This window comes from Salmo salar, chromosome 26, assembly GCF_965601325.2.
Source record: "Salmo salar chromosome 26, fSalSal1, whole genome shotgun sequence".
NCBI classification, from domain to species: domain Eukaryota; kingdom Metazoa; phylum Chordata; class Actinopteri; order Salmoniformes; family Salmonidae; genus Salmo; species Salmo salar.
The window spans coordinates 17,138,910-17,155,563 of NC_138316.1; the positions used below are offsets into that span (position 1 = coordinate 17,138,910).

Sequence of the window (16,654 nt, forward strand, 5' to 3'; positions counted from 1 at the left end):
GGAAGGAAGGAAGGAAGGAAGGAAGGAAGGAAGGAAGGAAGGAAGGAAAAAAGGAAGGAAGGTAAAAAGGAAGGAAGAAAGAAAGATGTGTACTGCAACAAATACTAGAATAAATTGAGCTTTCATCTCCCAGACTCCAATCCCACTTGCTGCTCTGCCCAGTTAGGATACACATCCACTGCTCCATATACATTATGACAGGGAAGAAAAATGACTTACTCTGTTTTGGACTAGTTTTGACCCCTCTACCCTCACTACCCAGAGTTTCAGAGGAGAGCGTCAACTTCAATCTGGCCAAACCCAAGAACACCATTAAAAGATAAGACAGCCTCAATTAGGTTGCACTTTCCTTCTTCCTGCAGTTCCAACAGCTGTGAATGTGCACTTCAACACATCTCCACATCTGTATTCATACGGTATCAATTTATCTGGGTGTGAGTCTGCGTGCTACGTGAAGAAGTCAGTGTATGTTACTCTTCAACTCGGCAAACAGGGATCATGAAGAACTTGGAAACATCCACAGACAGGGAACAGAATGAGTCTTAACCTCTCATTTAGCTGAGTGGTACACCGCCAGTTTATCAACCCTCTCTCTCTACTACTACTGGACGAGTAGCCTGCTCCTCCTGGTTACTGGAGAACAGGTCTGCGACCCCACAAGACCTTTTGTTCATGGTATGGAATCAGTGTTTCCCCTAGGATTCTTTTCTGCAGCAGCGTGGGGGGGGGATATTATACTTTTTTTTTGCATGTTTTATATTTTTCAGTAGCGGCCATGAAATTAATATAAGGGAAACACTGTATTGTAATACTCTCTCCCTCTCTCTTTCTGTTTCATTTTGATTTCATATGTTCCATCGAGCTATAATTATTCTTGCCTGTCAGTGTGTCAGTTCCAGATGTATTTTTAAACCCCAGGGACCAGTGCAGACACTGGCTGACCTTTATTTAACCGTCTCCTTCACTCGGGGCACATCTCATTACAGCCAGGCCACCGGCTCCCCACCATACATTCTCTCAGTCAGTCCCTACTCTGCCTGCAAGCCATCCCCAGCTATTCAGTAGCGCTAATTATCAGACTCTTCTAAATGAACTTCCTGCAGACAGACGGGGTCACAGCATCCCTCCACAGCAGCAGATAATCTCATATACATACAAACACTGTCTGGGTGTTAAGATTCTGAACCAGCTGTCCAAGACACTGGCACCTCATGTTAACATGTCATCCCTGGTAACCACCACTCTTCTCCCGCTGTCATCCCTGGTAACCACCACTCTCCTCCCGCTGTCATCCCTAGTAACCACCACTCTCCTCCCGCTGTCATCCCTAGTAACCACCACTCTCCTCCCGCTGTCATTCCTAGTAACCACCACTCTCCTCCCGCTGTCATCCCTAGTAACCACCACTCTCCTCCCGCTGTCATCCCTAGTAACCACCACTCTCCTCCCGCTGTCATCCCTGGTAACCACCACTCTTCTCCCGCTGTCATCCCTGGTAACCACCACTCTCCTCCCGCTGTCATTCCTAGTAACCACCACTCTCCTCCCGCTGTCATCCCTAGTAACCACCACTCTCCTCCCGCTGTCATCCCTGGTAACCACCACTCTTCTCCCGCTGTCATCCCTGGTAACCACCACTCTCCTCCCGCTGTCATCCCTGTTAACCACCACTCTCCTCCCGCTGTCATCCCTAGTAACCACCACTCTCCTCCCGCTGTCATCCCTAGTAACCACCACTCTCCTCCCGCTGTCATCCCTAGTAACCAGCACTCTCCTCCCGCTGTCATCCCTGGTAACCACCACTCTCCTCCCGCTGTCATCCCTGTTAACCACCACTCTCCTCCCGCTGTCATCCCTAGTAACCACCACTCTCCTCCCGCTGTCATCCCTAGTAACCACCACTCTCCTCCCGCTGTCATCCCTGGTAACCAGTGTGGCTCAGTGTGTTCCTGTGAAAAGTGTTGTTCAGAAAGACAACAGAGCGGCGCTGCTGAGACAGACTGCAGAGTTGAGTGGGCCTGCTCCGTCCTCCTCACAGTTGTTCAGACAGACAGACATACAGACAGGTACCTGCTCTGTCCTCCTCACAGCTCTCCTTGATCTTCCTACGGCAGACTGCAGCCAGGGCGATGAGCAGACCCAGCAGACACACAGCCAGGCCCACCGTCACCCACAGAGCCACCGGAGGAAACACCATGTTCTGACCTGGGAGAGGGGGAGTGAGAGAGCGAGAAATGGGGAGGGAGGGAGGGAGATAGAGAAAAGGAGACAGATACAGTTAGTAGAGAGGAGGGCACTCAAATGGTCATCACCATGACTACCACCACCATCATCTTCACCACCGCTATGGCTGCCTATCACCATTCCCATAACCATCACCATCATCTCACCATCATACGTGCCCTAACCACATCATTATTGTCACCATATTACAGATTATCATCATCCTCACCACCATCATCATCATCACCCTCCTTATATCATGCCTGTATCCTCTGGATGTTAAGGAACATTTTCTTTATTCGAAATGAACAAGATGTGGTGATTCATCGAGATCCCTTTAACAAACACTTGAGTGTTAAAAACATGGCCAGATGGCAGAGATATCTCAGCAGTACTTTGTGTTGTCTTTTCTTTGCCCACCTCCCTCTCTCTCTACCCAACAGCCTTGGCACTGCGAAAGAGGATGTGGGCTCTAGGTATCCTCATGCCTTCTGCTGCATTCACTATCTGTCATCTGGAGTAATGATGCCCAATGACATCACTCGGTTTTATCCTGTTAATCATAAATATAAATAAAATATGATGTTATATTTGTATAATTCTGATGTTACACCGCCAACGTAAAAAAAAAAACAGAGGCGGAGCATTTTTCTGACGGCTGTGAGGATGACTGTCTATCAGACAGCTTAGCGCATAATTCACTCTAGAGAGACAATTAAATATCAAAGTGAGAGACAGCATCTTGACAAGATAAAACCAACAACAAACTGGTCAGCAAGACAAAGATACTGCAGACGTCCCCAAATTTCCCCAGGGCATTCCAATGTAACAGAATAAAGTAGAGATGGAAAAACAGCTTGAGACACTAAATAGCTTGAAGGCTGGCTATAATACAAACTGGCCTCCTTCAGAGAACCCACTCTGGGAAAATAATTGTAAAAAGTATTGAAATTGACTAGCGTTTGGATGGAGAAATGACCAAGCATCTGTAAGGACTTGGCACAGGACAAACGGAGAGGACAGAGATACACTATTGCACAGCCAAAATGGAGGTCAATAGGAAGCCTCCTTCCTATTGAGAGAGAGAGCGAGAGAGAGAGAGAGAGAGAGAGAGAGAGGGGACTGCTGTCCATTGCAGTGGATGAGGGGGGCCAGGAATGTGTCATAATGGTAGATGAGACAGGATGCAGAGAAATGGAGAGCTCTAGGGGAGGCAGTTGGGGTGGCATTCTCTGAGTAAGACAGAAAAGGTTCATTTCACTGAATGTCACCTCCTATCTGTTTGTTTACCTTTTATTTGGCCAAGTAAGTTGCGTGTTTGAATCAAAACATGTTTTGACAGTATGTGGCCATGTGAGCCTTCATACGTGTGTGATTATTGGAACACATTATGGGAAGCAAGATTATGCTTAACCACGTAATCCTATTTATGATTAACCATATTACATGGCTATTGTATGATATGCAATGAAAAATCATAGGATATACACAATATATATTTTGGCATATATTTAGGAGGGCGTATGATGCGATCCTGGTGCAATATCCAATCAAAAACAATCCGAGTGACTGATATTGTTTAATATATGCAGGATGTTTGACGTAAATTTGACGTATATGTCTTTGCTGGATGTGTTACTACAGATTGGCTTCTAATATCCTCTGTTCCAGTCCAAACCCATATCAACAGCAACATGTCATATAGAGAAAGCAGAAAACCTAGATAGTCCATCTTGTCATTTTGACAAAGCAGTATATAGTTCCTTGGGCCAACCATGACTGATGGGCTCCACTGTCTCTCTATAGAGCTCTTTGCTCTGTGCTATTTAAAGGATGACCACAGTAACTATGTTAATACCAAATGCAAAGGCCAAATTACAGATGAATGCTAGGTAGTACCGTGCTCGGCTCGCTGTACGCTCTGATTCGTGCATGACGTGTCCACATAGAGCTATAATAAGACAGAGAAGTAATGAATGTGTCTGGCACTTTGAAGCAGAGCAGAGCTGTGCTCTCAGCTTCTCCCTCTCTCTCTCACCCCTCCCTCCATTCTCTCAATCCCTAAGGGCAGGCTGATCAAGACAAATGTCGTAGTCGGCTATCATTTCAGCACTGGGGCCCCAAAGGGCTGCAGGATCATATTTTTCTTTTTCTCTTGTTTGATGATGTGATTTTGTTTTCTTCAGAAAGAGATTTGTCTCTAATGGCTCTGTTTACCTATCGTCTCCTTCCCCTCCTCCCATTCCTTCTCTGTTGGGGTGAGGATGGAGGGTTTTGGGCTGCCTGTCACATCATTGAATGTCGGGAGACTGCACAGCTGCAGTAATAGGGCCACAGAGGTGCAACTTCTGGGCTCCGCATTGAACTCAACACATACAGTTTATAGAAGCAAAACACAGGTCTATTTATGTAAACATCACTTTACAGCAATTACAGTGAGATAAGACTTGGAGTTTGGACCGGACTACAGCCCTTAAATATTATCAGGCAGGTCGACTTGGGTGTAGGTGTCGAAAGGAAGTGAAGCCATAAGGTACAAAAAAAATGGGAGTGAATGGTAGTATGATTAAACGCCACCTAGATATGGACTCTTAATAGAGGGCCTGCATTACCAAAAAATAAATGTAACTCCCCATTCATTCTATAAGACACACAGGGGGCCTCACACAGGCCAAGCTGAAGGTAAAAGCCCAGATTGGCATTCATTTTCCTGGTGCCAGAGTGTTTTAAGTTCAGCCAGTGCCTACGGTGGAATAAAGTGCTCAGTCCTGGCCTGTCGTCTCAGATTGTCTCAGTTCTACAACGTCATGACAGACGAAGGATCAAAGCTGCTTTCTCTATTTGTGGGTGTCAGCTGAGTTTTACATGCTCAGGACAAAAAACACCTCCTTAACTGGGACCAAAGGAGAATAATGTCCCCTGACAGACAGACAGATAGACAGAGAGACAGACAGATAGACAGAGAGACACCCCACCACAGGCTAACAGGAGCCCCAGGGCTCATTCCAGGCAGGCTGGGGAATGAGGAGGAGCATAGAGGGGGTCAATAAGCTTGCTCTTGCCTTCAGAGCTGCTCAGGGCTGGTGTGATGTGGGAGAATCAGGGGGCTGCAGACAGACAGTGGTTCAGTGGGGATCACAGGGAGGCAGGGTGGACTGGGGGATAGCCCTAGGGTGGAGGGACACTGAGGCCCACCCCTGCTGGAGGGCTTAGATACCCCAAGGGCCCAGAAGAAGAAGTCAAGTCCACACTGCAGAAAGGAAGAGCAGGCATGAGAGAATGGAAAGAGAGCGAGAGAGAGAGAGAGAGAGGTCCACAGGACTGTTAAAAAGCATTCTGCATCTCTACAATGATGAGTGATGAGTCAGTTAAAGGGGCAGGAGAAATTCATTGTGTGATTACACAGTATAACACAAGAGACAATGAAGCCGTTGAAACGAACGCACGTAAAACCCATTGGGACAATAGCAGCCAGTCGACCTAAATCACATTCACAACTCAGTCTGCTGTGAACAATGTTCACACCTCGCTGGGAACAACAGCTCTGCAATCACCAATCAACAATCAATCCATCAACAATAAGCTGTCTGGTGATTTAAAGCTTTATTTCCTTCCCTACATTTAGAAGTTGTGAGATCTGGGAGGACTGTGATAGGCTGGCAGTCATAATAACAACAGTGAAGGAAACAAGGAGCCAGAGCAGTGTCAGAGGTCAAGGCTCGGCCAGACTAGAAGACAGACAGAGAGAAGACAACAGGATTTCCTTTTTTCTATTATTTGGGGGAATAATTTAATTTAATGGCCGACTTTTAGTTTGTTTCAGACTCACACCCATTGTCACAGTTCATCACGTTCGGGAGAAGGTGATCAAAACATTGCCTCCGCCTACAGCATGAAAGGGCTAGCTGCTAGAGGTAGCACTGCCTCTCTGCCGTCTGTCCTCTGACTGTCCCTGGGTGCATATCTCACAGAAAGGGAGGACAAGGAGGAGCTCACCTCACCTCACCGGGACAGGAAAAACTTGGCAAACTGAGATGGATGAGCACAGCTTTCTGTCCTGTCAGCATCTTTGCACTGAGCATTCTCCCCCTTTTCTTGCATTTCAATGAATTGCTTTTCGGCTAGATACCACGGGGCTGTCTTATTGGCATGCAGGGAGGGTAACCGCCCCCTCTTAGAACAACCAAGCTCACATTTACTTACACAATTTGTCTGACATTATTGCCCTGATTTGATGCCGTGGTCTTGAGGAAAATACAAAAATATGACGTGCACACAGGCGCATTTAAGACAGAATAGTGACTCTGCAGTTATTGGAAGAAAGTTTTCTAACACCACTTGTTTTCACTGGAGGTGTCGGGCGGTGTTTCGTGTGTGTGTGTGCACGTGTGTATGTGTATGCCTCTGTGCATGTGTGTGTGTTGTGTGTGGTGGGTGTGAGTGACTGGGCTGGAATAGGAATAAGGCCTGCATGCAGTACCATCAGCCCACTCTCAAACTCTAAGCTGTCTTTCATGCACATCAGGAAGTAGCTTGTGACCTTTCTCCTAGGATGGATGCTTGGCTCTAGGTTCGCTGCCTTTACTTCACCATTTAGCACAACGCTGCTGAGAGTTTAGAATAGTGGGTTGCAGTGGGAGGTCACCTCCTCGCCGCAATGAGTTTGACTACTGATGTGATCGATCCAGAAGTGAATACCAGTCCAGTGGCCCTCTGACCCTCCCTGCAGCCTTGCACCTCAATGGTCACGTTCCCTTGAGACAGCCTGGATTGAACATGGAATGGCTGTGTTTGGGTTACAATTGTCTGATATTGCCTGTACTGAGCTGGACCTAGTCTCCAAGTGTAGGCAAGTCACACATATTGAGACATTGTCCCTATGGGCCTCTAGATTAACTTCTCACTAAGACACTAGTGTCTCACCCTGCATAAAGACTAACCTACAGACAGAGACAGAGCACTCACAATAATAAAAATGTACTTTCATCTCCCATCCGTTTCACTATAATTCAATACAATCTCTTTAAAAAATCCCCCCAGATAAATATACAAAATGTCTGACTGTGCTATAAAACATTGCTTACAAATATAAAAAATAGGGCCATAAAGAAATTCCCAATCTTATCTAGCGCCTAGTGAAAACAAACTGTCGGCATCAGAGGTGTTGGTTTAACACTATGCTCTCACAGCTAGGAATCATTTTCAGTGTGAAACATCCATATAAATACTGGTTTGGCCATGCATTTAATCAGAGCGTTGGGAATCTAATCCTCAGGTAAATTCAGTGGGGTGATTTAAAATCTCATTCCAGCAAGGTTAACATGATTTTATCATTTACCGTGTACCAGAATCAGACTGTATACCCAGTAGGATGGCTAATTAAGCATATTGGCATCCTAAGCATGTTCCAGACTGAGGGAGAGAGTGAATGTGTGGCGGTGGAGTTGATAAACACTAGCCTAGTATGAGAAGAACTGTGATTGGAAACACAGCGTCTCGTCCAGTCATACCCCTGCTGGCCAGTCTATCCCCCATCTCGACCAGCCCTAGCTCCTCACAGGTAGCCTAGCGGTTAGAGCGTTGGGTCAGTAACCGAAAGGTTGCTAGACCGAATCCCCGAGCTGCCAAGGTAAAAAAAAATCTGTCGTTCTGCCCCTGAACAAGGCAGTTAACCCACTGTTCCTAGGCTGTCATTGTAAATAAGAATTTGTTCTTAACTGACTTGCCTAGTTAAATAAAGGTAAAATAAAAAAAGCTCCTCACTGCTTGTCAGCTCTGCCGAGACCTCCATTAAAAACTCCTCTGACATCTCCTGCAGCTGACAGAGACTCCATCACTTCAGCATGCCCTCCTCTCAGGAGAGACTGGCATTAAGATGTCGGAAGAGGCAGAGTGGACTATCGATTTCTCACCACTTCCATTTCATTCCTCCTTCGGCCGTAACAGCTGAGGCAAACTTTAGGTTGCAATAATCAGTTTAACAAGTCTTGTTCTCTACATTTTTAATTTGTTTTTCAAACAAGGGTCTGACTACAAGAGGGCGGAAGATGTGTAGGAGGGAATCGCTAGTGACAGCTATCAGCATCTCTGCCGACAATCTACCGGGCTGATCGTGTCTGAGATGAGTGGATAGGCTGAGAGCAAATAGACAAGGCCGCACTGCAGAGAGGAAGAGGAGGCAGGAGAGAGAGAGGGAGACCATTTGAATGGCTACTGTCAAGTACAGCCCTACTCCTATCCCTACTCCTAACCCCAATGTTTGCGGGAATAAACACTACCAAAAGCCACTCTGATTGGCTCTTTGGGCATGCAAGTTCTTTACCAGGATCTATTTGAAGGTGTGAGAGTTAACACACGACAGAGGTGACACCCCCAGAGAATATCATCATTATCACAGACTCCACTATCTGATATAATATAGCATGAAAGGTTGATGTGTTTACCCCCACGCCACTCAGCAATATCAACATTTGTAGACACCCACAACATTAAAGATGTTCTTGCATCCATCCTAAACCCTCAGTTGAGTGAGTTTGTTCTTTAGTATCCCTTCTCCTCTCTGCAGTATCACTAGGAGAATATATAATGACAGAATTTCTTAAAAAGACATGCCTCTGTATATCTTTGCCTAAGGCTCTCATTATAAAACAACATTTCTCATTTTGCTCTGCTGCAGTCTTTGGTGGTTACTGAAGAGATGAATATTCTCAGAGCACTCAGGAGTAGCTAGCTACGGCCCTGCCAATGACTCTGTATCAGGTCAGCTCTGTCTCCACCAACCACACAGCTGCACATCTCTAGGAACAGCTACATATTCTCACATTCACGATACAAATAGTCTTAATAAGAATGATTTGAACCCAAAGATAGTGGTGCAATCGGTTGTTTCTGGTTTTTCCATAGAAATGCAAAGCAATGCTTTGGAGTAAAACATGCTAATTGGTGACTTCTTCTACTGCATGAGTAATTTCCTAGTCTTAAATACAGATTTTTGGGTGGGTGGTGATAATATGGATGTTTTCCTGAGCTGACAGGGACATAAGGTCCAAAAAAGGTAGATAACAGAAGCCCTAGCTTGTCAAATGTACTTAAATTCAATTTGTATGTGCGTATGAGAGAGAGAGAGAAAGAGAGAAAGGGAGAGAGAGAGAGAGAAACTTTAACTGCTTGGCAATTGCCATGCAGTTTGGCTGTGGATGTGACTTGCTGGAGCCTCCTCTCCACTCAGATGGCAGAGTAAGGTGGAGGAGGTCTGTAACCTCCACTTCCACTCAGAGCATTACTACACTCACTTCTTCCTTCACCCTTCACTTAAAGAGCATGATGCTCCTGGCTGCTGCATTAGAAGAGACCACAGCATGAATACCAACGTCAAGCTAAATGTATTTTAACACTCTCCAACATTTCAACTTTAAGACTGTATGCCATGAGACTGCCCTGGTTTTAAATCGTGCAAAAATGACGTCAGTCTGCCGTCCACCAGCGGGTGGTCTCTAAAACACAGCGCGCCGAACGATTGGCAGATGAACACCAGATCAACATATGGTGCGATGTGTGCGAGCCTTAATGAGGCCTTTTTCTCTGTCATACTAAACAAGAACCAATACTTTAATTCGAGAACAGACATTAGTAGCATACGGAAACATGGCAATGTGAAATCTGCTCAACACATAATCCCATTGACCATTATATTATGACCATGATGGTGAATTCTTGATTACTTCATGGTGATAAGTATGCCAATAAAAGGAGTAATCCTAACCAAACTGTTCAGACCGATGATGTTCTGGAATGTATTGCAAGGCCATAACAACCAATCATATTGCTGAGGCTTACAATGTGTGGGCTAATCTTAAATAGTGTGTTACTGCTATTTTTCAGCACCATTACCACAGTATCTGATCATTAGGCTACTGTATGGCTTCTGGGAATCAGGGCCCCAGGCCTTTGAAACCACTTGGAGGTGTTTTTGTTCTCTATCTCTCTCTCTCTCTCTCCCCCCCCCCCCCCCCTCTCTCTCTCTCTCTCTCTCACTCTCTCTCTCTCTGCACTTCTCTAAATAGAAATTAACTGTGTCTTATGCGATGTTCTATCTTAAACACATGCCCTCCAAATCCTTCATTAGCTATATAAATAGCACACTGCTCCTTACTGTTGCATTAACTACAAAATATACAAGGATGATCTATTACCATACCCAGGAGCGCAACTTTCACTGGGGACGGGGGGTCATGTCCTCCCTTCATTCTGAATTTTGGACCGTGGACACCACAGAGTGGGCTAACAGGCTGTGTGAAAGTAAAGCTTCTGGAAGGCTGGCTGGACCAGCACGGGAGAGTTGAACATAGTTCAGTGTGTATGTGTTGTGCTCTTTCACCGAGTTTTAAAAGCAAGCAGAGTAGAAACTGGCTACTCTTTAGTTTACTGATGTAGCTGGCAAGGTAAGTGCTGTTTAACTTAACAGAAAAAACGAGTGTTTATTCACAGTGCTGAGCTAGTATTGTAACTGACATGTAACGTTAGCTAATGTTTCATCCCCTCTCGACTGAGGTGAATGAACTAGCTATGCTAGCTAGACTCTAGCTATCTGTCAGATCGTGATACAAGGTGGCTATTATTATTATCTAACAGCGGTTGTTTGTATGGAAATGTTTTGTAGCCTTTGTTTTGTCCCGTTTCAACAGAAGTAAAGGAACTTGGCTAGATTTCGCCAGTTGATGTACCGTTAGAGAGAGAGAGCTGGCCAAAAGTTGGCTAACTTTAGCTATTCTTTTTGCCTCAATCACACTAGACCTGAATCAAACAATGAAACCATAAGCCAAACGATGTAAGATTGATATTCTGAAATGTTTTCAGTGCAGTGTGTGTTTTTATTAGTCAGTATGGCAATGTAACGTTACATGCTTCACTGTCATGGTGCACAGTAGAGGTCTGGTGGGACCGATTTCTTCATCCCGCTACAGCTTTTCATACCGCACTTCGCCCACACCCACTAGCTATCTGTCTGACTAGCACCCGCTACCGCAAGAACTGGTCCCAAACCCAACCGCAGTCCCACAATGTTATTTTAGGCGTATGTGACGCAGCTCACTTGCCAGCCATGGTCCCAGCAATTTTGCTCCCTATAGGCAATATCAAATGCACAAAAATAACTTAAGAAATAGGTTAAATTACTAGAAATTCTCACATGGTCCTTATATTAGGGTATCTATATTACTGGGCAAGATCAGTGAATATGCTAGATGTAGTTTGAAGAGAGCAGAGTAGGAGAGACTTGCACTTTCTCTTGAGCTACTTTCATAGCCTACCTTTTAGGAGTTGGAAGATGGGTGATAAATATTTAGGCCTATTTCTAGGCAATGTAGTAAAGTATTTAGGAAGTACATTTCATTGGAAAGATAACTGCCCAGTGCTTCTCCCCCCAAGCATAGGCTATAGCCTACTCTATTTAATTGAGACCACACCCGCACCTGATCTCGCAGGTATGGTTACTGAACTTGAAGCAGCAAGAATGATAACAGCAACACTTCCTACGTTTTGCATAGGCCTATAGGATATAGCCTACCTTTTAGGAGGACGATTTTCAGGCAGAGACAAATAAATAGGTAATCAATACCTATTGAAAATGAAAAGGCGCAACGCTCGCTCACCATAGCAGCCTAACCTACGTGCACGTTGAGCCTTTTCCTTATCAATGATAATTAAAGTTTTTGATTGCACTTCGACTCACGTTGGTTGAGCGCCCTCCACTTCTATCCATTACCAATAGCCTATTTATTTACAGACACTGTAATAAGCAAGTCTAATCATATTTAAATTAATTTCATATTTAAATTGACTGCCACGTGATTCTCCACCCATGTAGGCAGCCTACTCTATTTCAATGAGTCCGCACTTGATCTCTCACGCCCAACTAGGAGAGGTAGGCTACTGATGTTGAAGCAGCGAATTGTGTGAGAATAATGCGAAAAATATGTGCTTTTAATACAATAGGTAGGCTAACGCATACAAAGCAATATTTTCAACCCAAAGTTGTCTGTCTGGTCACCCTCAACGTGAAAAATGCCGACCGCGCCGAAATGATCTCTGTCGGGACCCGCAGGTCCCGCTGGCATCCCGCAGGAATGCTGCCCTCTAGTGCACAGTCAGTACACAACACTGCTCATCTGTCATGACTTCTTCCAAAGTCGATGCCCCTCCTTGTTCGGGTGGTGTTCGGCGGTCGACATCACCGGTCTTCTAGCCATCATTGATCCATTTTTCATTTTCCATTGGTTTTGTCTTGTCTTCCTACACACCTGGTTTCACTCCCATTCATTATATGTTGTGTATTTAACCCTTTGGTTCCCCTCATGTCCTTGTCAGTGATTGTTTGTTGTTTTACGCGTGTTGTCATTTTTGGTCTCAGCAGGGTCAGGCAGCCAGGGAAGACCAGTCTGTGACGGAGCTGAGGTGAATTTTTGCAGATACAACCCTTTACTATCTCTGTGCAGCAAACACTGGACAAGACAGATGCTATTTTAAGGCAGTCTGACAAACCTCCAAAGTTGATTTGCAAACTGTATCAAGGGTTGATAGAGGCTTTTCGCAATGACACAAAACATGTAAAACAAAAATGTGAAGACCTGGTAGAAGCTATTGATGATGATGAATGGATGCAGATATATTTAAATGCCCAGTCCTGTTCATATAATCTCAGACATAAATTACAGCAGTTTAAGACCATCCATAGAACATACTATATGCCGGTGAAACTAAATACCATGCACTCAGAAATTTAATTCCTCTGCTGGAGGTGTAAAATACAAAAAGGGATATATTTGAATATGTTTTTGTTTTGTGAAGGCTGGCTAATTTTTGGTATGTACTTTTATTTCAGCATGTCTACAGATTCTCCCTTCCCCCCTGTTTTTGTTTGCTTGTAAATGTTGATACTGGTGACTAATATCTGAAGAAACTGTGTAACGAAGCTCTGTGGCTCAGTTGGTAGAGCATTGTGCGTGCAACACCAGGGTTGTGGGTTTGATTCCCACGGGGAACCAGTACAGAGAAGAAAGAAAAAATGCATGAAAATTTATTCACTTGCTGTAAGTTGCTCTGGATAAGAGTGTCTCTAAAACATGTATAGCTGCTAAGAAATTCATTGGAAGGTTGGTTATCCTCCCACAATGTCAAGTTATCTATCACTAGATTTGATTTATTACAAGATTAAAGGTATACTGGGCAACTTTCATAAGGTCTGGATGCCTTATATGGAATACAATATGACTAAAGGAGTCTGTATTGAAAACATGCCCATGTCTGGGGAGATACTTATTTAGGCAATCCCTAGCTGCTGGGTTGCTCAGTCCTGGCCCTCAGGGTCTGCCGTCCTGTGAGTTGTCACTCTGGCCTTTTACGTAACACTCCCAAAACCAATCAATTAAAGTTTCACTAATATCCTAAAGCTGAGTGGGGTGTGTTGGTTTGGGGTGCTGCAGGGCCGTAGACCCATAGGGACAGGACTGTGTGACCCAGCTATATTGTTTGCAAGTAAAAATAGCTTTACAGTACTATTAGGCCCATGACATAAATTATATGGAGGATTTGCTGTTTTTGTGTGTTAATGTATATTTGAGGAGTATGTGTATGTGTTTTTTTGTTGTTTCCAAACCTTTATCTTGGGAATTAAAAACAAATAAAGGTGAGAACTGGGAAGGAAATTGTGTTGGGAGAGAGTTGAGTTATTGACTAGACTGGTGGTGTAAGGGAGTGCGTAACTGGCGGCAGGGAAGTCTGGCACAGGAGAGCAAAACTGGGTAATCAACGGAGCAGTTTTATTCATAAAAACCACCGGTAACCAGAACAACAAACAAATGGGTACAAAACCCGTTGCGCACCAGAGAAAACGTGCACATGCACTTACAATAAACAATTCCGCACAAAGACATGGGGGGAACAGTGGGTTAAATACACAACATGTAATGAGGGAAATTGAGACCAGGTGTGTGAGAAGACAAGACAAAACAAATGGAAAATGAAAAGTGGATCGATGATGGCTAGAAGACCGGCAATGCCGACTGCCGACTGCTGACCACCGCCCCAACAAGGAGAGGAACCGACTTCTTAATAAAGACAATCAAAAGTCTTAGTTTTGTTAGGCTAAAGGTGCAACACAATATGTATTATTGAATTACCTTTGATCTAGTTCAGTCTTATTAATCATTTAAACATATTTAATAATGATCTCTTACCTAGCTTGTGTAAAAATGCAGGAAATGAGCTTTAGACGCCCCAAAAAATTCTGGGGAAGGACCCCAGATCCCCCGCCAGGTTATGTCCCCCCCACTTCTAAAACCAAAGTGGCCCCCCTGACCTTACCCCTCATGTAATTTTGAATCAAAAGGAAATAGAAACATTTCCAAGTTAGTATAGCACAGCCATACTATAACTATCACTGCTTCAGTCTCAGACAATATTGTGGTTGCAGACACATGATATGATGCATTTGACTCCTGAAGGAAGAAGTGTATCACCACTGCAGCCAGGACCTTCACCAAGACTACACTGAGTGTACAAAACATTAAGAACACCTGCTCTTTCCATGACAAATACTTACCAGGTGAATCCAGGTGAAAGCTATGATCCCTTATTGATGTCACTTGTTAAATCCACTTCAATTAGGGAGGAGACTGGATTTTTTTTTGCCTTAAAACAATTGACATGGATTGTGTATGTGTGCCATTCAGAGGGTGAACGGGCATGACAAAAGATTGAATTGCCTTTGAACGGGGTATGGTAGTAGGTGCCAGGTGCCCTGGTTTGTGTCAAGAACTGCAACACAGTTTTTTTTTTTTTTTTTTACACAACAGTTTCCTGTGTGTATTAAGAATGGTCCTCTACCCAAAGGACATTCAGCTTACTTGACACAACTGTGGGAAGCATTGGATATCAACATGTGGAATGCTTTCGACACCTTGTAGAGTCCATGCCCCAAAATTGAGGCTGTTCTCAGGGCGGGGGGGGGCGGGGGGGGGGGGGTGGGGGGGTGGGGGGTGCACTCAGTATATGTGGCCATAATGTTGTATGTGCTTCCATTGGCTGCTGTGATATAATGAACAGAGGGCCTCTGTCTTTACGTAGAAGTAATTTAGCAGGTGTGTAACTAATCCTCTGACCTTCTTAGTGTGCTCCAATCACTACCAGTCATTTATCTCATCCCCATCTCTATATCCAGCCAGCCAGGAGGCACAGCCTATGGCTAAAGCGCAGAGGACTTGACTTGGTTAGCATTTAGCTCAGTTGGCATAGGGATCAGATATACACTGGTGGCTCTGGAAAGTCTATCAGGAAATTGTCATGCTCTCTGTGTCTAATGTAGGATCATGCTGGAGCAGCAGTTTCAATTCAAATGAAGTTGTATTAGTCCTTGAGCCTTGGGTTGGTTATTTTTTGTTACCATAGATATTAAACTATCTATCTTATTATGGATTTCAATATCATTTCACCAGAATCGCTTTCATTTTATCCTGATATTTCTCTCAAAGCCATTTCTGCTACGGATGCCCGTGATAATGTTTCTAAGGCAAACATAATGGAATTGCATCTTATTTGATAACAAGGGACGTCTACAGTACACGGTTGAGGCCCCAAATAACCACTGACGTAACAGAGCCATGGAGACAACCATAACACTAACAACGGCATCAGAAACCTTCACTACAGCAGTAGACTACAGCTTTGCTGCTCATCCCCCAGCAGTACAGTAAGTGGCTGGAAGTAGGCAGACAGATACATTATAGATATGACAGGCAGTATAAGTCGTCATTTCCCTGTGGACAGTTTCTCTGTAATGAGCTGCAGGTTGTCATGCAGACGTTTAGAGGCGTGGGGTTGGGGAGGGAGTCAGAGACAAAGGCATGGCTAAAGAGGACCAGCCAGGCCAGCAGGAAGGAGATGTTAATGTGACCTGAAGGCGATCCTAGCCCTCACAGCTTCCCTCTTTCCACACCGGTCACATTTGGCTATGTCAAAGATGGCTGCCATGTTCTAATCAATGCTTTCGTCACAAATGTAGGAGCATAATATTTGGTTTCAAGAGTTAAAGGGCTGTGATGACACTGTCCCTGCAGATGAAGGCAGATGACTCAGACTGATTGCAGTACTAAATGTTGAGTCAGGTTGAGTCATTTCAGTCACATTTACAGACAGTGAACAAACTCTTTTGAGTGGTTTAAGTCCATGCTGCAGGGAGGTAAGTAAGAAAAGTCCTGGGCCAGTAACACACCTCTACAGGGAGACGGCCACACTAGCTCCATGCTTAACTTTCCTTAATTTCACACTTTGTAATCAATTACTGGTCTCTAGAGCTATCAGTGAGGCGAGCTACCTTCTCCAGGAACGGGCCCAAGTCTCTCAGCGCCTCCTAATTCAAAAGACATTACACCGCTAG

The 16,654-nt window shown here is 44.6% G+C and overlaps 1 protein-coding gene across 2 annotated transcripts in view; it reads right to left on the reverse strand.

Moving 5' to 3' along the window:
- The window catches only part of LOC106587232 (CD276 antigen), a 73,501-nt gene that overhangs the window by 21,436 nt on the left and 35,411 nt on the right, over nucleotides 1–16,654 (reverse strand). For both annotated transcript variants that reach the window (XM_014175426.3, XM_014175427.3), the window contains exon 5: nucleotides 2,071–2,205. In XM_014175426.3, coding sequence (XP_014030901.3) covers nucleotides 2,071–2,205 — 135 coding nt within the window. The remainder of the gene's footprint in view (nucleotides 1–2,070; nucleotides 2,206–16,654) is intronic.